At 35.7% G+C, this 23437-nt stretch overlaps 1 protein-coding gene across 2 annotated transcripts in view; it reads left to right on the top strand.

The window, feature by feature from the left end:
* Positions 1-23437, top strand: part of EXOC2 (exocyst complex component 2) — a 119430-nt gene that overhangs the window by 49122 nt on the left and 46871 nt on the right. For both annotated transcript variants that reach the window (XM_015854490.3, XM_015854493.3), the window contains exons 11-17: positions 2453-2571; positions 12073-12198; positions 13208-13332; positions 17245-17313; positions 17567-17724; positions 19822-19943; positions 22820-22881. In XM_015854490.3, coding sequence (XP_015709976.2) covers positions 2453-2571; positions 12073-12198; positions 13208-13332; positions 17245-17313; positions 17567-17724; positions 19822-19943; positions 22820-22881 — 781 coding nt within the window. The remainder of the gene's footprint in view (positions 1-2452; positions 2572-12072; positions 12199-13207; positions 13333-17244; positions 17314-17566; positions 17725-19821; positions 19944-22819; positions 22882-23437) is intronic.

Raw genomic sequence — 23437 nt, 5'->3', positions numbered from 1 at the left:
AAATAGGGTAGTTACTATTTTTTATGATAGTTTGAATACTGCTTTTAAAGCTGAAAGTAGATTGTGTTGTGATTTTTTTGAATATATAATGATTTTGGATTGATGTTTGATTGTTTATGGAGTGATTGAGATTGTAGTTTTTAAAAATCATAAAGGTATGTTCATTTCTTCTTCTAAATCATCTCATTGTAAGCTGTGTATGAAATGATCCTTTGTAAGATGCAGATCTCAAAATAGACTGCATGTTAACTTGTGCTCCATTTCAGCGTGGTGTTAAAAATGCATCATTTTGAGTCAGATAATAGAAAGTTTTTAATCCAGAATTGAGTTTAAATTTGTTTTTGACTCTTTTACTGTTCATTCTAAATAATGAATGTCCTTTACATTTCATGAACATTTACCAATTTTCTACTTTTCATTAAAATTCCTATATTTGCTCTCATTCTGTAAGGTTATGTCCAAGCCAATGGTAGGATTACTAACTTGAGTTGCTCAGACCTTACCCTAACAATAGACCTTAGCCTGCTTTACAATCCTTGGGAACAGAATTTAGAATGCTCTGAAACATTTGACGAAGTTACTAGCAAGCTTTTGAGCCCTGAGTGTTGGTAGGACTCCCAGTGTGGCTTGATATTCTCTGTGTTTTTTTCCACTTATCTTAAAAGTTGAAGACCGAATGCAATATGCACGTAGCATTCTTAGAAATCTGACACCTGTGTGAGGTCTTTAAGGTATTTTTGTGTTCACCCAGCCCAGTTTCACAGGCAGGGAATGCTGGAGTCTTCTGCCCTTTTACTTTGTTAGTTTATGAGGACAGTGACCAGTGTGCATTTAGTCCTTCTCATTCTTCTAGGTGCCGTGTAAATATTGCATATTTGTTAGAGTTACATTTTAAGATGAGGAGTGTTAAACATTTTGTGTGTCTTGAAAAGGCTACTGTTTCTTTCTTTCTATTTTAGTCTTGAAAAACCTTAAAAATAACTTTTTTTTTTTAATATTTTTAAGGTAATGTTTAACATATCGCTGAACAAGCAAGAAGATGCATTATTTCCAGTGCTAGTGATATATGCGTATTTATTTATTTATTTATTTATTAAATCTTGTGTCTAAACAATGACTAAAGTCCCCCTAAATGTTAAGGAAAGACATGAGCTCATAGTTTATAAATACCACCCTGTCAAAATGGTTGGTTGTGTAATGTTCTCATCTATCCCACCAATTGTCCTTTGACAGTTCATTTTGTTCGTGAAAGTACTGCAGACAAGGAAGACCAATTTTTGCAATGCATTCGTAATTAACCTTAGGTGTTATTATAGTAACATCACTTCTGTGAAGGAGTTAAAACGCTCACTGCACTGCTTAAGAGAAGTTAGTGTATTTCATCTTGAGCATCTTGAATTTTTGAATTTGTCCTGTGTTTTTAATGCAGAATATAATGGAGATGGTGGTGGTATGGCAATCCCACCAATACTCTGTAATATTTGTTGCCATATGACAGAGGGCAACAGAGAGGCAGTGGACACAAAAGCATGAAACAAAGGTGTGCCATTAAATTCCTCCATGTGAGGAAAAAATGGCACCCACTGACATTCATTGGTGTTCCTCAGCTTTTCTGGGGAGCAAATAGTAGATGTGAGTACAGTGAGGCAGTGGGTGATGCATTTCAGCAGTGGTGACAGTGAGTTGCTTCCACTGGGACAGATATTTGAGAGCACAGCATGAAGGCTCATGTTCATTACTGGTGAAAATACAGAAGTAATGGTGGTGACTGTGTTGAAAAATAGTGTTTTGTAGCTGAGAATTTGCTCTTCGTAGCAGTTGTAGTTTCCATGGAAATAAACAGGAGAGGCATTACTTTTGGAGCAACCTGTGTTTGTGAGTGTATATATATATACATATAAATAAGATGCAGTCCCACAGTGTGCGCACAACCTAATGGAAAATAAAAAAACAACAACCAGGGGCTTAGTTTATATTTGCCTATGCATGTCCATGGTTGGATTAATGAGCCACCAAAAATTAGTTCCTTCTGTACTTGCCTGTTCCAATTGAGACGTGCAAAGTGGGGAGCAAAGTACCATATTTTATATGCTTGAGATGTCATCAGAGGTTTCAAGTGAAACATGAAATACTGATCTGCAACTTTGACAGATAAAAATCTTGGTTACCAGAGAACACTTCTAGAGGCACAACAGAAAATACGTACCTAATCTGATTTTCAGTGTATGTGCTTTTGTATATTATTATAAGGTTTTTTTAGTAGAATTTTGTTTCACTAAATTAGGAAGTGAGAATGCAAAGTTTGCATTTGCATTGGGTACAAGTTCTTGAATTTTTAAAATTATACATCTCTGTGTATATGTGTGTATAAATACATATGAAGATATTTCTGTTTTAATGAGGCCTTTAATGTGTCAAGTCAGAGCTGTGATTTTTGGACTGGATTTTGCAGATATCTTTCTGATCTTCATGCGCCTGGGGACCCTGCTTGGCAGTGCATCGGTGCTCAGCATCAGTGGATTCTACAGCTCATGCACAACTGTAAGGAGAGCTATGTTAAAGAGCAAAAAGGCAAGGATATGTTTTTGTTACTTATATGTATTTGACACTTAGGAATTTGGCATTGCCTTTTCTTTGACAAGTTTTAGTGTGTGAATGATGCTTTTGGTTGTTGTTGTTCTCTGCTTAATTTTGATAGCTTTTCACAAAGCTAAATATTGAACTATATATTTTTTTCTTTATTATAAAAGGGAAGTATCTGTTAGAATTTTGTTTGTTGTTTTATTTTTTTGTTTGTTTGTTTTTTATTTAGAACTTGTAAGCTTCTTAAATGGGAAAAATTTCAGTCATATACCTGAGGTATACAGTCCTCCAGAAATAGTACTAGAAAGTCACGTTAAATCCACCATTTATATTCTTCTTCGTACAGTATACTGATAGTGTATTGTTATGAAGGACATCAAAGTACCATATGATAAAGTCTAATTTCTTGGTATGCAGTAAATGATAACACAGGGTTCTCTTACTCTTTTTTGCCAGTGCAGTTTCAAAACTGATTCTTTTTGTTCAAACACAGACCTGTGAGATTATCTTAAGTATTCAGTTTGTCTATTTTACATTAAGAGCTATATGAATATTTAGCTGTATTCTGTCTAGTTCTGCCAGTGTTGTTCCTTGAAGAAATGCACCCTCATAGATGCTTCGCAGGTGTGGCAGCAATTGAGCTACCAGTCATAATCCATCACATCTTTGTATTTTCAAAAGGGAATTGGCAGGAAACTACAGACCTGGTGTTTCTAGGAGTTAAATCTATAACCTGGATTAGAAATTGAAAATACTGTGTTGTTTCTCAAGTAGTCTTAACAAGTTTACTGATTTTCCTAAAATGAGTAGTAATTCCCGTTTTGTCTCTGTTTATCCCAAGCCAACTGAGATGTTCTCTTCTGAGAAGCACAGTAATTTTTCTTAGTCAGAGCTGTGGCAGATAAGTGCTGTGAAATTAATTGCTGCAAGATTCTCGCATTTTGTTCTTCAGCAGAGATTACAACTTCAGGTATAGGGTTCGCAGTGTGCTTAATGTGACAGTGATGTCAGTAAGTTGTAGCTTGAAGTATACACGGACTTTTTTTTTGCTACAACACGTTATTGAGTGCTATGGGACCAGCTGGAATGCGAGGCTGATTTCTTGTACTCATAGTCAAAATCCAGAACATTTCCAAAACCTCACCATCTCTCATCCTTCCCAACAACCTGAGAGACCCGACCCTGCAGTATATATCCGTGAAGGGCAAAATTCACTAGTGAAAATGGCCAATATTAATGATTCTAAACTATCTTTTTCTCCTTTCAGTTGCAAAACATTATATACCAATCCCTTAGCTTCTTATCTAAGAGAAAAAATAGGGGCACAAAGATGTTAAATACTTGTGACTTCTTTGTTGTAGTAGTCTATATAATATTGATGTGCATGGTCCAGTAATTAATCAAAAATGGACCTAAATTCCACGGCTTGTCTTGAAAATCTTAACCTTTTTGGTGTTTTTCTTGCAACAATTCTGCTTACCTCAGCCTTAATATCAAAGGAACTTATTATGTTAGCAGCTTTGTTTGGCTCACAGATGGAGAAATTTGCATAACTTGTCTGCCCAGTAAATGCATGTATGAATAGTTAATATTTGCATGAAAAAAAAAATGCTAATATAGTATGACTTTTATTTTAAAAAGCTAGTACCATTTAAATAGTTTTCTTTCATCCTTTTCTATGGTCCTTAGTTTTTGCGCACATTATATTGATCCTGATTCATAGTATTCCCCATTCAATATCAGCTTGAGCAAAGGAAAGTTGCTAAACTCAGTTTCTTCTTTCCACGGATCTTTAATTTTAACATACACCAGAGGGGAGAAGGCAAAGAGGAAACTTGGAAGAGTTGGTATTAACTGCCAAGCAGAACAGTGCTGACTGTGATCTGAGACATGGAATTTATTTTCATCTACTTTCACTGATGCATAATTTTCTAGAAGGAAAAGAGTGTTTTTTTTCGCTCAGATATCAAATTGGTTTTGCATGACTTCAAGGACTCAAATCAACTTGAAATCAGAAATAGGTTTTATACATTCATAAACTCAGAAGTTATTTTTATAACATAACAGTAGTAAATTTTCAGACTAGTGTCCTTAAAATATGCTTCCAGAAAAGGTTTTGAACATGTAGTATTTGGAGGAGGAGGTGGGTCATAATGTTGACAGCCTCTTGACAAATGCATTAGATATTTTCCTAGGTTTCTCTCCTCAGTACGGATAATATCCTTTGTTTCTAGCAGATGGTGTCTGCTAGAGTATGTGAATAGTCCCACCTTGAATGTACCAACATTTGTGGCTGATATTAGCAGTTTTTCTGTTGGTTCAAGCTAACTGAATCAAAGCTCTTCAGTGGAGTAACAGATTGCATACAAATGCATAAATAGATACTTGTGTTTTATTTTTCAACTTTCTGTTGAGTTTGTGCCAAATAATTTTGCTGCTGACTTAATAGTTTTGGAAGCACACTGGAGCTGTAAGTTGTTATACATGATGAATTTTACTACCTGAAATGGATTTGGAATTATACAAGAAACTTTGCTTTTCTTATCTGGAGAAGTCTTCTATTAACATTCTTGGCGCAGAGTTTGGTAGCTAACTGTGAATCTCCAAACGTTCTCAAAGAATTTGTGGGTCATGATTCGGGAAAGGGTGGCTACCATTGTAATTATTTCCTAAACAGGCTAAAAAACAAAACCAAATGCATTCTAAGGAGTACTTAGTCCAAATATACCCATTGATAACAAACTAACAGTGCATTCCAAGTTGTTTACGCAGTACCAGGAGGATGACCATTGAGACTTAACGCTTAGTTTTTTCATACAGAGAAATAGGATCTACTCCTATCTTCACTAAGAAATAGTGTCAATGTATCGTCTTGTCTGGGCCACTAGTAATGACAGTCAAGACAAAGCTCCAGTATTGACAAGAAGTAAATGTACTTTTCTGTGTGGATTCATTACCTTTGTCTAATGAGTGCCCCCTTGTTAATGGCATTTTTTTTAATTATGGTTGTGAAGTGATTTCCTGAAACAATGACAGAATCCATATAAATCTGATTGCTCTCTGCTATTGCAGCCTGCTGGAAGGTTCTGAGGTAGATAAAGCTGGTTTGCTGCTTTTACTTCATATATAGTTATTTGTTAAGAAGATACAGATGAGACTAAAACAAGGAAAATGAATACTTCTGGTGGCTACAAATATAAAATTTAACATAGAGAACCAATATACTCGAAGTGGTATTTCTAGTATGTCTAGCAAGAGGTACGTGGATGACAAACTGAATTGTGCTGATGATATTTTGTGCCTTTTTTTGGCTAAATCCTGAGTTACTTCTTCTGAGCTTTGAACCAAGACTTGGAGAAGCCTGAGGACTTTCAGACCTGGTATCTGGATAGAAAACAGTTCCCTTCAATTAAAAAATTGTTATATTTGTAATTTTTAACTTTATTTGGCAGTTCCCCTAGTTTTGGGGCATAATTTTAGATCTTTAGTATGGTCTTCAGCTTTTCAGACTTGTTGGAGTACAGGAAACCTGGAGGATATAATAATGTTAAATGGCATGAAAATAGATGTAAATATATGAGGTTTAGTTGAAAATCTGCCTGGGGCACTAGGCAGCTAGCCAAAATGAATCAAGCAATGAGATTCATACTGTGAGTACCAGAAAAAGAAGCTATGGAGATTGGACCGTTTCCTGTGTGGCCAATGGTTATTGCTTAGCCTTCAGTATTGGCTGGACAGGTTTCATGATCATCTGAGCTAAAATGGATAGGGACAGTTATCTTCAAACTGACTGAAAGCATCTTCTAACTGGTCTTTTTGTGATATGTGTAATTTTAGAGTATATAAGCTGTTAATACCCTTAAGAAACCAAACCTGCACGTGGAAACACTAAGAAAGTGGTAGCATGGCCTTTCTACTGCCCTTCAGTCTGCAAAATATGTTTTCGATGTTCCCAACGTAGAGGTAGTTCTTGATATTCAAGTATAATAGTTCAGTCGTAGTGATGGGGTTTTTGTTGTTCTAACTGTTGAAAGAAGGCAATTTTTGCAGCACTCAGAATATTGTACAAGCAAGTGCTTTTTGTGCCAGGATATAACAGCAGTTGTATGTAGCGTGAAGAAGGGAGATGGATACTTAAACTGCAATGGTCTGTCTTCTGTGCCACACTGAGATTCTTTTCACCATGCAATGAATGATCTATCTTTGTTAGATCAGGCAGACCAGCAAGGCTTGTGTCAAAAGGGCCTTTTCAATTTGTTATCCTAGCAGCTGGTTCTCTTCCATTGCCTTTGCTTACTGTACATCTGGAAGAAGACTTCTTGCAGCTGGGAACCATTTCATGTCTAAACTACATCCCCTGTCCGTAGCAGAAATACTCTTTTGACAGCAGATGTCAAGCAAACCCTTAATGGGTTATTAATTAAATTTTAAAAATTAATCAGTGCAAAATTTGACACCAGATTTGTTTTTGTCTTTTACCACCTGTGCCTGTAACTTTGTTGTTGTTTAGATTTTTGGTGGGGATTGGCGGGGGGGCACTGTTCTTTATCTAATACTTTAAATAGTAAGAACCTATCTCGTGCAGATATTAAATACTGTGATTAAAAAGAAGCACGTGTAGTTTTAAAGCAAAGCTGAAAAAGAAATGGTAACACTGAAGATAAAGGAATCTGTCCTCTGGCCAGAATTTTACCTTGGTGTCTTCTTGAATCTTTTAAATCACTACACAGGAAATGAAGTAGAAGCAAACTGTTTTCAGAGTCACTGAAGATCATAGTGTCCATTGGAGCTGGTGTAGTAAAATGACATCACTTTTGTTTATACACTGAGCTTGAAGTATTTGGCTTTTGCTTCAGTGTATTTTGGCCTGCGGGACTGACAGTAAGGTTTACCCTTACGTTGTGAAATACTTAGAACGCCTCTGAAAATAACAGTATACCCAATTGCCCTTTTTTGTGGTGAACCAAAAAAATGGTTTTGTTCTACAACTGGGATAACAAAGACTAGCCTTAAGATTTTAAAAATATTTTTTAAAATGTTCATTTTTCAATGTGTTCCTGAAATGTTCTTTCCTTAAAATTGAAGCAATTTTATCCCCACACCTATTTCTTTGCTAGTAATGCTAGTAAGGAAAAGGTACTCAAGGAAAAGAAAATGCAGTCATTCATCTGCTGAGCAGGTTAATTTTTAGGTAATTTCTCCTGCTCGCCTAATTTCTTGCCCAGACAAATTGAAATTCTCTCTGCGGCGTCCTTGAAAGGAATCTTATCCTGGTTGTGTCAGTGCAGGCTCCAGGCACCGCGTGTTTGGTCAACAAGCAACAGTGGGTGGTCAGGCTGCAGCACAGGACAAGGGCCCGCTGTGCGCAGGAAAAAATGTTCAAAGGTGTTTAAGGGTGGTAAGGAAGTCGGCCGCCCTTCTGAGCGTCCGGAGGCTATAGATCAGCCTTCCCTCACCATTGTGGCCTGTGAGAAAATTCACTCCCAGATACATAATGGATGAAAGAATACAGTAACTGTATTCACCTGGTTGCACATCTGTAGAGGCTTTTTCTTTCCTAATCTTGCTCATATACATGCTGTGTATATACATTTAGTCTGTGTAATGACTGCTGTTTGACTTGCCGTGGAAAATCACGCTGACGAATGACTCGGCCCGAGGCTGGCCACTTGTTAACTTTTTTGTTTGTTGCTGCAAAAGATGCTTTGTGTAAACTTCTTGTAGTCAGTCAGTATCTTTTGCAAAAAGCCTTTTAAAAAGCTTCGGCTGAGTGGTATGGATGCGGCTGGGTGGCAGCCAGAGGTGGGGTTCTCCCAGTCCTCTGAGGTGGCTGAGAGAAGCAGACACAGCCATGGCCTGGCAGCTTTATGGAACCTCTTTACACTTGGTTCTGTAATTGTTTTATAACACAGAAATCAAGCTCCTTTAAAAGATTTCAGTTGTTGAGCATGAAAGTGTCTTATTTTAGGCACATTTCACACTAGTTGTCTTTTACATCGAGGCCAGGAGTGTGCAGACAGCATGCACAAAACCTCAAGGCATGTGCATCAGCCACAGTTACACTGTATTCTGTATCAGCTCCAGCCCTGATAAGTTTGAGGAAAAGTGGAAATAATTTAAATGACCTCAGAAAGCATTGCACTTGGATTTTATTTGAGATTCTTATTCTAATGATATCTTATTGCACTAGAGCAGAGGGGTCAGAAAAAAGCATCTTATTTGTATCAGGCACTGTGTTCTTTGTATCTCACACACTATCTGAATTACTTGTATGTTGTTCTGTGTGCCTTGTGTGCAAAAAAATTGAAGCCCTGTAAAATCCCTTAAAAAGAAAAAATTAAAGCAGTGTTAAGGTCCTTAAAACGTATTATTTGATCTCATAATTTTAGAGTAGTTGTAATAATAAATGTAACAGTACTTCTGGTATGTCATGACTGCTTGGTAGGAGAGGGGAATGTAGTACACTTATTTTTCCTGTGTTTCCTTGGTTAAATATACAATTGTCATGGGGGTCAGACAGATATGCTCCACGTAGACGCAAAAAACAACAAAACCAGCATTTCTGTAGCTTCAAAGATGCAGTATGATTTTATAAAACAAATGTCATCCAGAAATGTATATCTGATATCCTAAAAGCTATTAACACAATGAAGAGTTAATTTCTTAAAACCTGAGATTGTTGCTATCCTGTATTCAGGATCTAAGAACGTAGAAATAGCATACAAATAAAAAAATGAAAAGCAGTCAGTTAGTATTTGAGTAGTTCATTTAACTTTATAAATATTATTGTCTACAGTCCATACTAATATTAATTCATTGCATTACATTATGCAGCTAAGTTTAAGCTCTTGGCTCCAGAGAAGGAATGAGCTGGGTTGGGAGAAAAAGTGTTTGTAAGTCAATTCCCACTTTTTTTTTTTTTTTTTTTTAATGCAAGATTTATGTGTTAGTGTGTAGTCTTCAAGCGCTATCTTCTGGTCGGGTGAGAGCAAGATCAGCTTTGTTAATGTAGTCCAGATGTTTATTAGTCCTGAGGGTATATGTGCTGTTGTAGTTCCCTGCTGCTGTGTTATAGTTGCTTGTAATGCTAGACAACCAATTAAGAAATTAGTTGATGTTAAACTTTCTTTTCCTGGTACGGCTGCAAGCTGATGATGTGGTTTTTCTGGTGGAACAAGAGAGTATTCTTTATGTGTTTTCTGTTCCTGGTGAATATATATAAACCATTTGGGCAGTGTGGGGTTAGTATATCAGTAATACAGGATTTTTAGGTTTTCAGCTCCCTCAGACAAATGGATTTAATTGAACTAATTCACATTAAGATGTTTGGGTAAGTGTATCTGTTTTTCTTAATTCCAAGGTCTAATTGGCACTGTCATTTTAAGAGACCATCTGTTTACAAGAAATTCATCTTATTAACAAGGTGTTCGAAGGGTGAAAGCATGAATTATATAGGAAGACATCAAAGAGGGAAGCTTTGGTGTATCTTGCATTTTTCTAAATGCAGGTTTTGTGAAAATAGGATTGCTACTTTTTGATTTAAAATATAAAACAGGCATATAAATTTGCTTTTTTTTTTTTTTTACTAGCAATGCCTGTGACATTTCTGATTTGTCCTTACGAGCACGTTGTGTTGTTCTTTGTGTTTTTTTGTTTTTTGGTTTTTTTCAACCAAATAAAACATAGATATGTTGAATCTCAGGGTCATGTTTTTATGGAAACCAAGGAACTATGGGAGACACTTAAAACTTCTCAGAATTTTCTACATTTTTCTTTTTTATTCTGGATAGAATCTTTGCAAGTTATCAGATACATTATTGCTTTTGGTTGTTTTGTTTCTCAGAGCTAGAGAGAAATAGATTTGTTTTGCTTCCTCTCCATTCTGCAAGGTTGCTGGAATGTTTTCCCACAAATTAATTATTACAAATCTACAGTGTTTAAAATATGCTTTGGTAATCATACTAAATCCAAATGCAGATGTTACGTAACCTTATGCAGATCTGTGTTGAATGGATAGTGTGATAATACTAGATCGTAATAAACTATATGGATTTGCATTATACATTACCTACTTTTAAAACTCCTGATAGCATTAGTGTTTTCCTTCCTCATTACTGTCTGGTTTTAGTTGATGCAGAACGAAAAGTCCCCAATTCTTACTCCAACTCATAATAGAAATTGCTCATAGTGCCACTCACCCACTGCAGCAGATTCCACGTAGCTGCAAACTCATTGATATTAACAGTGTTGTAAATATAAGCCAGTTTTAGTAAGTGGAGTTATATAGTCAACGAACAATAATGCAGGCCAAAGATAGCTGGGTTCACCAAGTTGATTAGAGCAGTGTGGCAGTTTTTAACTGCAGCAAAGGAGTCAAATTTGCTGAGGTGTTTTATAGTGTGAGTAGTAAGGAGGCGAATCCAGGAACTGACCGTGAGTTCTGTAATGACAGCGCCTCCTTGAGGCCACAGGACATTTCTTAAAAAGCCATTGATACGGGAGGAAGAATTCTGCTCAAGAACAACCTTGCAAGTTTGCAGTAAGCTTCACAATGGTTAATATTGTTCTTTAAGCCCCAGATGCTGAAGTAAAGTGACTTGCTGTCCCTTTTTACCTTCAGAAATGTCTTTAAAGTGAAGTGCATAAAGCAACAATTTGGACTTAGAGAAATACCAACAGTACTTTGATGTGCTTAAAAAAATAATAATCATGGTCTTATCATTATGATATGGCTGTTTTCCAAAACATTTATTATCCTCCAAGTATCTACTTCTATCAAGTTGTATGATTGTTTAGGACTAAGTTACAGTGATGTACATATGGGCAGATATTCTAGAAAATCAAATTAGTTGAAAACTGTAACTCTGGTTTCTGCAAAATATTGTGTGTATGTACAAGGTGATTTATAGCCATACACAAGAACACAATGCTGTTAGTTTATTTGCTTCATGATGGATGTACCGTTGCTACCTGTATTCTGTGCATCTTAGAAGCATTCTGTATATCTTAGAAGCAGTTGAATACTCTGCCCTTTTCAATGTAAATAGCACAGAAAACCTTTACTGTCAAAAGAATATTCAGTTATGAGCCATGAGAAAGTGTGTGTCCTGCCATTAATGTCATATAAATACATATTTATCCATGGCTTTCAAACAATTAATTGTAGAGCCTTAGCTGTAAAAGCTGAGAGACATACCGACCAAAGAATATTTCTCACTTGCTACTAGTATTTTGGGCTTTTTTTGAGAGTCAAAAGCAGTGTTATGGAATAGCATTGATGTAGATGAACAAACACCCTAAGTAAGCAAGATTGTTTTTGCTAGATAACTTTAGTCTTTTATCACTTCCATATAAAATTATTATAATATAGAATATATTATTATTATTATTATATAGAAATTATTATTATATAGAATTCCTTTGCACATGCTTATCATTTGATATGCAAAATCATCATTACTGCTTCCCCCCCACCCCCCCTTTCCTTAGGCACGTCGTTGCTCCACAGCTCCATGCTAGATCTGGACAGTGATGTGCGACCATCTCCAATTGGCCATCTCAGTCAAACTGCTTCACTGAAAAGAGGCAGCAGTTTTCAGTCTGGCCGCAATGACGGTAGGTGACTGTTCTGTTTGGAAACACATACCTACGTTTACATATGTCCACTGTGTTGCACAGTTGGAAAAACAAACTGAAATCCCTAATCTGCTTGTATATTGTATGGGTTTGTTGATACCAAGTCTTTCTAGTCATCTTTATTAGTGTTACTTACTGCCACTGGTTGTCTTAGATCCTCTGTGAAGACAAAATTTTGGAGGTAAATTATCAAACTTGGATTTGGATTTTCGAATGCTAATTGACATTCTCTAAAATTTTTGGCTGTGATGTGAAAGAAAATTTTACTGAACAGGTGTTTTTCCATACAATCAACAAGTAGACCAATAATTAATGGAGCTGAACCTCTGCAGATGGATATCACTGAAGGCACATTGTTCTTCAGGAAGATTCAAGGCCAGCTACTGACTCAACAAAGTAGTGAGGCCTTGGTGATGCCTAACAATACTCTTATACAGCTAATTTTGCCTGACTGGTTAACTCCTGTTATGCATAGGCAATACTGTCAATGGCAGCTTGACCCAGGTTACAATGGGAAATTGTTTGAGCTTTGAGGATTAAGTGGTCTTCCCATTCCCATTGCTTGCCTTGGTCACAAACCTATCCTAGCAGTCCGGTTTCTTTAGTATCACCACCTCATCATCTGAAATTTCTAATGTCTTGATTGCTCCTATGTTAGTTTATGTTTGTGTTTCAATGACAGAGGAACAGCTGAATGGATTCTTAAGTGAATTGCATTAGATACAGAATAGGCTTTCTTTGTTCAGGTGCGTACTGTCATAGCACTGGCACCTAGTAAGCATAACAGAAAGGAAGAATGAATTTACATGTGTACCAATTATGAGCCTATATACAGATCATGCTGTTATTTTTTTTCCACTGAAATGTTTATGTAAATAACATATAACCAATTCTTCAATACAAGGCAACAGCAAGCTTGTAGTATGTGTTATATTATTAATACAAAGGTTTTAGTTTTACTCTTCTCCTTCCATTTCTTCTCTTTTAGCCTGGCGATACAAAGCACCACAGCAAGTTGTGTTTGTTGAAAAGTTGACAAAACTTGTTGTAAGTCAGCTGCCCAACTTCTGGAAGCTCTGGATTTCTTATGTGAATGGAAGTTTGTTCAGTGAGGTATGGATTCTTGCATATAAATATGTCCTAATAATTCTGTAATAATTTCATTTGATTTATTATGTTTCATTGGAAGACATGATGGCGTTGTTTTACAAACCTCTCAGCTTTAAAAATAAATTAAAATCTTACGCATTTGAGAGATGCTATCTTTAGTTTATTAAAAATATCGACCAATAAGCTACTGTAAAATACATATACTGAGATAACTTTGAATTCTGTGTGTGTGCATTCCAGATGCTGGAGTTGATATCTGTGTGGTTTCATCTCTTAATCATAACCAGCAAACTTCCCTTTTTTTATGGTCTGAAAAAAGTGCAAATTGAATGAAGGGTAGAGATGTGCAGAAGATAAAGTCATAGAGAAATTTTTGCATTTCTTCAGAATAGGAATACTCATTTCTTGAGCTTTAAGAATTTGGAAGTGAAGATAGTTTCAATACTAGAGTTGCAAAATGACCAGGCGCAGAGTGCTGGCTTGCAGGCATTCTGTACAGGGAGTTTTGTCTGAAAATAGTCAGCTGCAGTAGTCATCTGTGCTTCTAGTCCTTGCTCAGATTATCTCATTTCTACAGTTCTGTAAATATGATGTTGACACTCCATGTAGCAGAAGATATTAAACAAAACAAAAAAGGATTCATGCCATCATGTGGCATATTTGTGTGTGCACTGTTTATGAGTTTGAAAAAGGCGCATTTGATAATGAACTCATTAATGGATTATTTTAATAACTTTTGGTTTTCTGTCATTGCTAAAATGTGGTCACAGAATAAGTTTTGGCTCACTTCTGGTCCTCAAGCTGTGCTGCTCCTTCTTCAGGGGAATTAGAGGATTGGGATATTTCCAAGGAGCAAGTCTAATAAACACATAATTTATGCATGGTAAAATGTAGTCTTCTGTGCCTTCAAGAGATGTCTAGGCACTCATTCATACCTTATCTACATAACTTTCACTGGAAAGACTTGTTACTGCAAGTCATATGCTGGTCATTGAGGATCCTAGAAAAGTGTGAAAACAAGGTCTTCAAGCAGATATAGCGTCAGTCAGGATACAACAAAGCAGTTGGATAGTAAGCTAGTCTTATTCAGATCGGTTTCTTTATTTATATATATATATAATATATAAAAAATATTTATATACCTAAGGTTTTTGTTTATTGGTAACAATCTCATTTAATCTCTTGAGAATTCTCATCCTGTCATGCTTATAGTATCCTGTATTTAGAATCCTAAATCATCACAGTTGCATTATTCCACTGCAAAAATTATCTCTAAATTAGAACTACAGTGACAATTATTCTGTTATTTTCCCTTTTCTCTATCTAAAGAATTGCATTTTCAAGCTATCAGTTCTACTTTTACCGCTGTCTCTTTTTTACTGTAATGTTTTCATATGATAATACTCATAAGTACTATAGCCTATATGGAGCTATGGTGAAATAGATTCTATTCATGATCGTATTTTCACCTGATAAAAAATTGAAAGAAAGGTTTTGCATTTACTCATAACATTGTGTGAAGGAAGTAGAATCAAGAATAAACTTGATACTGTTGACTTTCACAAAAATTGTTCATTTCGTAAGGGAAATGACTTTTGTATTTGATAATAGCACTTTGGAAATTTGACTTCACAAATTCAACTGCAAGTTATTGTGATTTTTCTTTCTCTGAGTGCAATGAAAAGGAAAGCAATTTCAAGGGAAGCTGAGACTTGAACTGTAAATGAGGTTGAGAAATTTTGCTCTTGAGAATAACGGCTAATGGAAATTACAGTGACCTTATGTCCCATCAAAACATGTTTTCCATGTTAGTTATTAAAAAAAAGGGGGGGGGGGGGGGGGGGGGCTGGTGGGGAGAGGAATGGGGCAAAAGTGCTTTTCCTGTTAGTCTGCAAAGTGTCTGTTTTCTCCTGTTGGGCCAGATTCTGAGCTTTTAAGAAATTCTCCTCCATATACATGGCTTCTTCTGATCCATTGGTCACACATAGGACCAATTTTCATCCTCACGTAAGATCCATTTGTTCTTGGAAACAGGAGGAAGGACTGTGCTCTCAGTTCCTTTTGAGCATCTGCTTGCCACAAGTCACCTGAGAGGAGCAAAGAGAATGTAGTGGTATAACTTAGAAGGTTTATTCCAGGGTACCTAGTAGAATCTGTCAGCACAGCTCATTCCTGACATCTTTTTCTATAAGAAACCATATAGGTCTTATATGTCTTTTATGAAATATATTTACCGTGTCTCTTGTTGTTTGTTATCATTATTGAAACTTGGCGTTCTGGAAGCAGTCATCTTTGCTGCTAATATTCTGTGAGAAAAGTTCTGTGAAAATGGTATAGAGGATCATTTCAATGGACTTCGATGAATCTAAAAGAAAATCCCCACTTATTAATAATAAGCTGTATTTATTTTCTCTTGTTTGGTTTGTAGGTTTTTTTGGGTAGGTTTGTTGTTTTTTTTTTTTACTTCTGAAAGGTTATCTCGTGTGTCTTCCAATACTGTCAGTTAAAGATTTACGTGATATTTTCAACAGTTTAAAAAGGGTAGTTCTTTGAATCATTCTAGGTGAAATAGCGTATCTGAGTAGTAACCGTTGGTCTTACCACAAAATAGTTTTGGTCTGTCTGTGCAGGAAAGAATTAAGATTGATCTTCAGCAAAACCACTGAGAAAAGGCATATCAAAGATTTCTGAACTTTTTGTTGTTCTTTAATCCAGCAGCAAGAGTGTGAATTTTAATTTGATACTTGAGGTTTAAAGGAGTGCAGTTTCTTTTTGTTTTTCAGGCATTACAAGAGGGAAATGGTTATTATGTACAGCAGTAATTCTTCAGCTTTGTTCTCCTTGTCTGAAACTCTAGAGTTCAGCTTTGGAGTATAACAGTTTCATAGCACTTTATTTTCCAAAACTGTTAAGTTCTGTGGTTCTATTTTTCTCTATTTTATTTTCAATTCAAAATGCTTATTTTATCCTAAAAATCTGTAACACAGATGGAATTCAAATGATAGTATTTTAGTTTAATAATCTGAAAGTAAACTTAGTCTGAGAATAAACTATTGTCTTGTTATTGCACTCTTTGTCCAGTAGATGTTGCTGTACATACATTAAATAGGAGATTTTCTAAGTATAAAGCTGTATCTACACTTTAACATGGTATTTTGAATGGCTTTTTCTCTATAATTTGCTTTGTTTCTCAGTAGACTCCACAGAAAGTTGTACTACAAACAGGAAGACTATTAGTCAAACCACGTTTTTCTTCAACTGTAACTGTCTCATGCAAAGTGTGCTGATGTTCCTCCGTTTTCAGAAATGTGAACTGTCCATGAAGATGCTGATTATTTTGCAGTGTCTCTTTTTCAGTCAGTTGAATTGTCTCAAGAATATTTTCAGCACAATACTGTTTATATAGGCACATGAGCAGAAAAAAAATTAAGTTTTAAAAAGCATACCATCTTCTACACACATTGCAATTCCAAATTGCTCACATTACATAAAGCATCTGTCACTTCATGTCAGTATTCTTATCTGGGTAGCTTCTATGCGGAGAATATCATTTCTTCATAGAAATCTGTTGCACAATTAGGCTATGTATGTTTTAGTTCTCATTAACATTTTAATGAGAGTAGTTTAATTTTATGAAGTTTGTGTTATCTGAGCTGCTCTTGGACTTATCTCCAGCTTTGTTTCAAATAAACGTTGTTCCTCGGAACTAAACATTAGCACACTGACCAACTGGAAGTAAAGTTCATTGTCAGGTATAGTCTCTGCCTGTTCAGATAGCATGAGTTAGTTTTTATAATTACATCACAAACTCAGTGATTGGTTTTCACTTCTTCACATTGAAACCCCCCTTTTTCAGAATTATTTTAAAAGTGGTTATGAGATACTTACACTTTTCAATTTTCTCATTTTCACCAGACTGCTGAAAAATCTGGCCAAATGGAAAAATCAAAGAAAAACGCTAGACAAAGACAAAATGATTTCAAGGTATGTTATGGCAAGGAAACATTGCTTTCTTTCACTTGCCCTTCCAAGCAGGATGCTTAAGCATCACCACCTTGAAAACCAGATTTCTTAAATCATGTGTGCCCTTATACCTCATCCTTCCAGACTCTCTAGCATGAGGAGCCTTATGTAAATCTAATGTTACAAGGTGCTATATATAGCAAGTGCACGCATTCCTGCTTAAGCATACTGGTAGGTCTTTTGTTTGATTTTGCTTTCCCTTATTCTGATACAGAAAATGATTCAGGAAGTTATGCATTCCCTGGAGAAACTTATCCGTGGAGCTTTGCTTCCCTTCAGCCTCAAAGAAGGAGAATCAAGACAGTATGGTGGCTGGGAGATGAAATCTGAACTTTCTGGCCAGTGGCTAACACATGTTATCCAGACAGTAAGGTAAACGAAGCTGTTGACCTGCAATATGTTGTTACTGCTAGAATGTGTACTTTTTTTAGCACGTATTGTTTTGGGTTTGTGGGTTGCTTTTTTTTTTGTTAAATACTCTGAGTACTGAGAAAGTTAATTTTCTTTTCAAAAATATAATCACAAAAAAATTGCTTGTGGAAGATTTAGGATTCTGAGTCCGAGTTTAATTCATGGTGTCTCATAGTCTTACTATGTAATTATAATCTCTTTATTTTACCCAGAGAACCTAGGTAGAAGTTTGATTAAATAATTTACATGAGGTGGGATTTGATTCTTTAGAGTAGAATTATTAGGAAGCTTTGCAATTAGCATCTTCCCATCTTCACATTTCTGCCAAAATGGGTAAAAATGACATGCCTCTACTATAGTGTGATTCTTAAGATACTGTTTACTTTCTTAATTGTCTTATGAAAGGTGATGTCATGATGTCATTCTTTTTATAATTGTTTATTTATAAACTAATTAGTGTGCGTGTCATCAATTTCAAAATGTCTCAGTAAACGTACAGAATTTGCTTCCATTTCTCTATGGAGAATGTAAGCATCATCACTAGCTTTTGGAAACTCAAGTAATACCTAGATTTGACACTGTACTTTTTACCTGCAAGTTTCAAAGTCAATAACAAGAAAATTAGAGTTAAGCGTACCCTTCTTCTTTATTATCTTACACATGTTAACTCATACGTAGTTAATTCTTTCTAGAGATGAGTCGCAATGTTGCATACCTTTTGTTGAGTATTTTTAGCACTTCCCAGGTGCTCACACCAACAAAGCAGATAGACGCTTCTGAATAATCTGTGTATTGCAAATAAACCTTACTAGTTGCAAACTTATGTAGTAGCTTAGGTCATATCTTTATAATTCCCAACGTATTTTCATCTTGAAGCGCCTGATAGGATCCTGCTCTTTTCAGTCATTTTACAAACAATTGTTTTTTGTTTGTATTTGGAAAATCATAAAGCACAGAGGGGGGTGGTTATGCGGCTTTGTTCTTTGTATCACACTCTGTCATTCCCCGGGTTGAGTAGGTTCCAGAGGACAAATTGGAGCTTAATATAAGGTGAAGCTATTGCCTGCAAGACTTCAGCCTCATTGTAGGTATAGAATGGTATTTGCATTAGGGTCAGTTATACAAGGAAAAGTGAGGGTGTTGAAAGCTTTGTGCTTACTTGGGAATGGAATCAGCTCTACGTACTTTTATGCAGTGTAAAGTTGCTTAAACTTCTCACAGATGTCTGTTAAACCCTGTGTTTCATCGATGACTGAGATAATGCAGATTTATGAAATTTACAAATTCAGTAGTTGTGCTGAACTGATAGAAGTCAAAATCTATTGTTCAGTATTAACAGCAAGAGAAACAACAACTGCATTTGAGTTGTCCTTGCTCAGACACCCAGGAGATAAATAAAAACAATAAACTTCACTTTGTGCCCATTACTACAGTCTGTAGCCTACAGTCATTTTTTAAAAAGCTAAAATGCTATTTCTTGTAAGGAGCTGTTGTATTGGTATTTCTAAAGGGAAAAATAGAAGTGAATCTTTCCATCTTCTGCTACTCTGTCTGGTGGTATGAGGCCAGTCACTGCTGGCAACAAAATAGTTAATGAATTCACTCTTCACTTGGCAGTAGCTGTATTTTGTATTGTGTTACCGTCATGATCTGACACATGGCTACATCACCATTTATTGATGACTGTTATTGTTTAATACAGGTAGACTATAATTCAGTATCCTCATTGTAGACCTAAGATTTGCTGTATACATACATAGCAAAAGAAGGTACCTCTGCTGCAGAAGGAATCTTAGATTAAAGGACAAGATCATTGCAGGAAGGCAGGAGGAAAAGTGCAAGAATTGACATTAATGTTATAGGAAAAATAAATCTATATTTTCATGCTTATGAATTAAGCAAATAAGTAAACTTATGAATGGGGTAGCTAGTTTTCAGAGGCTTAATATGGGTGAAGCTACTGTATTGACAGCCAGTTTAAAAAGATTTGCGTAGTTTTATCAGCTTAAAAGACTCATAGGTTTACATGTTAGGTTATTTTTTTTCTTTTCTTTCCAGGCTTAGCTCTGAGTCTCTTACTGCACTTGAGATACCTAATGATATGCTTCAGATCATCCAGGATCTTATTTTAGACCTTCGAGTACGTTGCATTATAGTGACTTTGCAACACACAGCTGAAGGTAATAAAAGACTGCATCTCTCTCTGCTCACCAAACCACATTCAAGACAATAATTGTGTTTGTTACAGTTGTTTAATTGACAGTTAATTCTGTAATATCTCACAAGAATTACTGAAATATTTTGCTACTCTGAGAAAATTCTGTATTCTGAATGTTTTCTTCCCTTAATTGGATGGATGCTGTAGATGAAATCTGTCTTCTCTTAGCTGAGGCAGTTTTATAATGCAAGTGATTTATCTCATCATGCAACTTTTCTGTATTGGAAATACCACTTATTTTCTTTTTTGAGTTCTTCCACAGAGTGAATAATTAAATAGGCAGTGCCCTCTGCCTCAAAACCCCTGGTCCAGCTCTTACCCCCTGTCTTCTGCCTGGTCTTCCTTATACCCCCCCGGCCCAATTTAAAACAAACAAACAAAAAAAACCCCTTTGTGGAATATTCTAGTTGTGGGTTTTTCCACTGTGTAATTCTCATATTTACAACATAAACAATATAATCCTTGTGCTTCCAACAGTGTACATAGTTTTTGCCATAAATGTCAGAATCATAAAGGCCAATAATACATTCTCTAGTGTGATTCCGTGTGCATCAGAGGCAATTCATCTTATCAACTCGTAGTTAATTCTGAAACTTGAATTCAAGTGAAGTAAATCTTGCGGAAATAAATCTCCCTCTTAATAAAAGTTCAGACTAATAGTTCAACATTTTTTCCTAAGAAGGATTAATTACCCTCAATGCTAAAACAACAATTTTAATAACCTTCTCAAATTAAATTTACAGTTTAATCAATTTTTTCTCTATTATACATTTTGTCATTATTTAATTGACATGAATCTAAGCATCTTACTCAAGGCTTAAAATTGCTAAGTGTAGGTGACTACATTCATTAAACAAACTTTTAAAGTTTCAGTGACAAGTGTGAAAGTCTGTATTATTTATTCTATACAACATTAATATTAATTGTATTTTTGTCTCCTATTTGACTAAATCCCACTTCAGCATTAATATTATTTTGCCTACATTAATTCCAAGCATATTAGCCATACCGGTGTACTGATTGTCTTTCTTACACTCTGTGGGGCAAGTATTATCACTGTTTAAGATTTTACTTGAAATATGAAGATATTGATCTCTGTGAGTTACTTACTGATAGATTATTTTTTTAGACAAGACTGGATTAGTTGGACCCTTGGAGAAACTGTTGTTTTTAGAGAATCGATGAAAGAACAACTAATGGGTATTCTCACTGGGCTATGTAAACTGGTCTCAGACCTACCCATGTTGTATTAGTTGAAGGGCTCTTCTCGAGCTTGAATCTCTATAAGCTATCTGAATTATGAGCTGTAGAGACTATTAATGTAAGGCTCAATCTCATACTGCATGTCATAAGTTGATAGGGTCATTCAGATCAATTGATAGATCATTCTACCATTAGCTATTTAAGTGGGATGAATCTGCCCACACAGAGGGTTTTCTTGTTATTTTATATACAGCACTCAAGAGCAATCTCTGTTCTTTCTCTGTCGTGTGCGTTCACTGGTCATAAAGGTCATGAAACCCAGACTGATGAATGCCAAATCAGACAGGGAGTTTACATGAGTGTATTTGACTGGAATATGGTGAATTATTTCACTGAAATTAATTGTTGTTGTTGTTGGGGGGGGGGGGGGGGGGGGTTGTGTTGTTTTTTTTAGATGGATTGTTTTTTTAGTATATATTTTTGCTAGCTCAGATCTGAATTAAAAAAAAAAAAAAAAAGCCAACAAAAAAGCTGACCAGCGTGATCTAACGCCCCACAGAAGTACCGTTTGAATTGGTGCTTTGCTAAAATAAAGAATCAGTCATTATTCTCTACGATCTCTAAATACATTTTATTCTCAATAAGACTGTTTCCATGAGATGTGGAATTGCAGGATGTTGCCACTTTGTCAAGCTTTTTAAATTAGCAGCTAAGGCACCTAGAGTAGCAAAGATACTCTTCAGCATGCATTAGTTACACTCTTTCTTGGCCTTAAGGAAGAGATGGTAATTCATTGAAATAATTCCTCATATAAAAGGATGTTTTGTGATATAAGATGGTTCTGAGCAGTTAGTTGCCCATGGGGACACTGTGCGTTTTGACCTGGTTTTGCCCATCTGAACTATAGAGTTCTATCTGATTTCTGTTTATAAGTCAATTAAGCCAAAAAATGAAATTATTTTACATCATTTTAAGTTTGTCCATAGTGGAATTCGTTTGCAGAACAAGAGCTCTGGATTTATATTTTGTCATAACTCTGGGTTAGGATCAGTAAGCCTGTTGAAATTGGTACCTTTTGGATAGCGGAAGAATTTGTTATATATTTCATGTATTTTTGAAGAAAGCTTAGCACCATACACCCTTAAACCTGTGTGGTGATTTTGAGCTTCTTTGTAGTTGTTAATTATGAGTATATATGCTGTCTGTTTCATCTTTGCTGGAATGCCAAGCAGTATGTCTGGTCATTTTTTAAGTAGGAGCTGGAGTGTAATAGTTTAGTGACTTCAGTTCTTAAATACAACATTTTCTGTTGTGATTAAAAATTTAGAAAATAAAAACAAATCCAGAGCTTTCTTAACACTCTGGATTTTAAGCTTTCCAGTAAAAGGTGGGCTTCATGCAACTCTTGCCATGTATCATAAATGTGCTTCTCTGTGTGGTTTCACCAGTGTCCTATGTGCATGTTTCGTGGTTAGTCATTTAAGAAGGCTGAAAAGTTCTAGACTTTAGTGCTATGTGCTTGTATGCCTAGTCATTGCTGTCCCAGTGTCTGTGGTTTATCTTTTCAAGTTCAAGGAGTTTTTAATAATGAAAATTAACACCTCCTTTTTTTTTCTTTCATTCTCTGTCTTGCAGATATAAAGAGGCTAGCTGAAAAGGAAGACTGGGTTGTTGACAATGAAGGCTTGACATCATTGGTGGGTAAACTTGCGTGTTGTAGCCACTTTCTTTGCTAGATTTTTATTTTTATTTTTTAAGAAGTGCAATGAAACTGTTCTGTCTGTACTCCAGAAAATTGGAAGTTTGGACTTTGTGCATACTGGTATCTTATCAAAATATGAAATAACAGGAAGTTTAAAAATCCATATTTTTAATTGAGCTGTTACTGTACGCAATCTCAGTACACACATCACCAAACACAGAGTTATTTTATCTTCCTTTTTCAAGGAATCCTTCCTTTTTTTGTTTGTACTTTGTTATGTCAGAGGAATTTTAACATTACGTAGTAATTGTATTACTCGATAGTCATAGTTTCTAAAGCGCAGGAGAGCTGGTGAAGTTAACAGTAGGATAAAGTAGCTTCTTATGTCTGCAAAAATTATCAGAGAAGTTATTTGGGGTAATTGTTTAGTATTGACACATTACCAACAAAATGAAAGCTTTGATATTCTAGTGGTCTCATTTGTTCGACAAGAGGCAGAGAACACAGCTCAGTCTTTAGTCTTTGAGATGCATAGTTTCTCATCTTTCAAA

The sequence above is a fragment of the Coturnix japonica genome, chromosome 2 (genome assembly GCF_054131305.1).
Source record: "Coturnix japonica strain WE chromosome 2, WE-NBRP24, whole genome shotgun sequence".
Taxonomy (NCBI): domain Eukaryota; kingdom Metazoa; phylum Chordata; class Aves; order Galliformes; family Phasianidae; genus Coturnix; species Coturnix japonica.
Note: the sequence above shows the minus strand (reverse complement) of the source record. Positions and strands in the feature narration are given on the sequence as shown.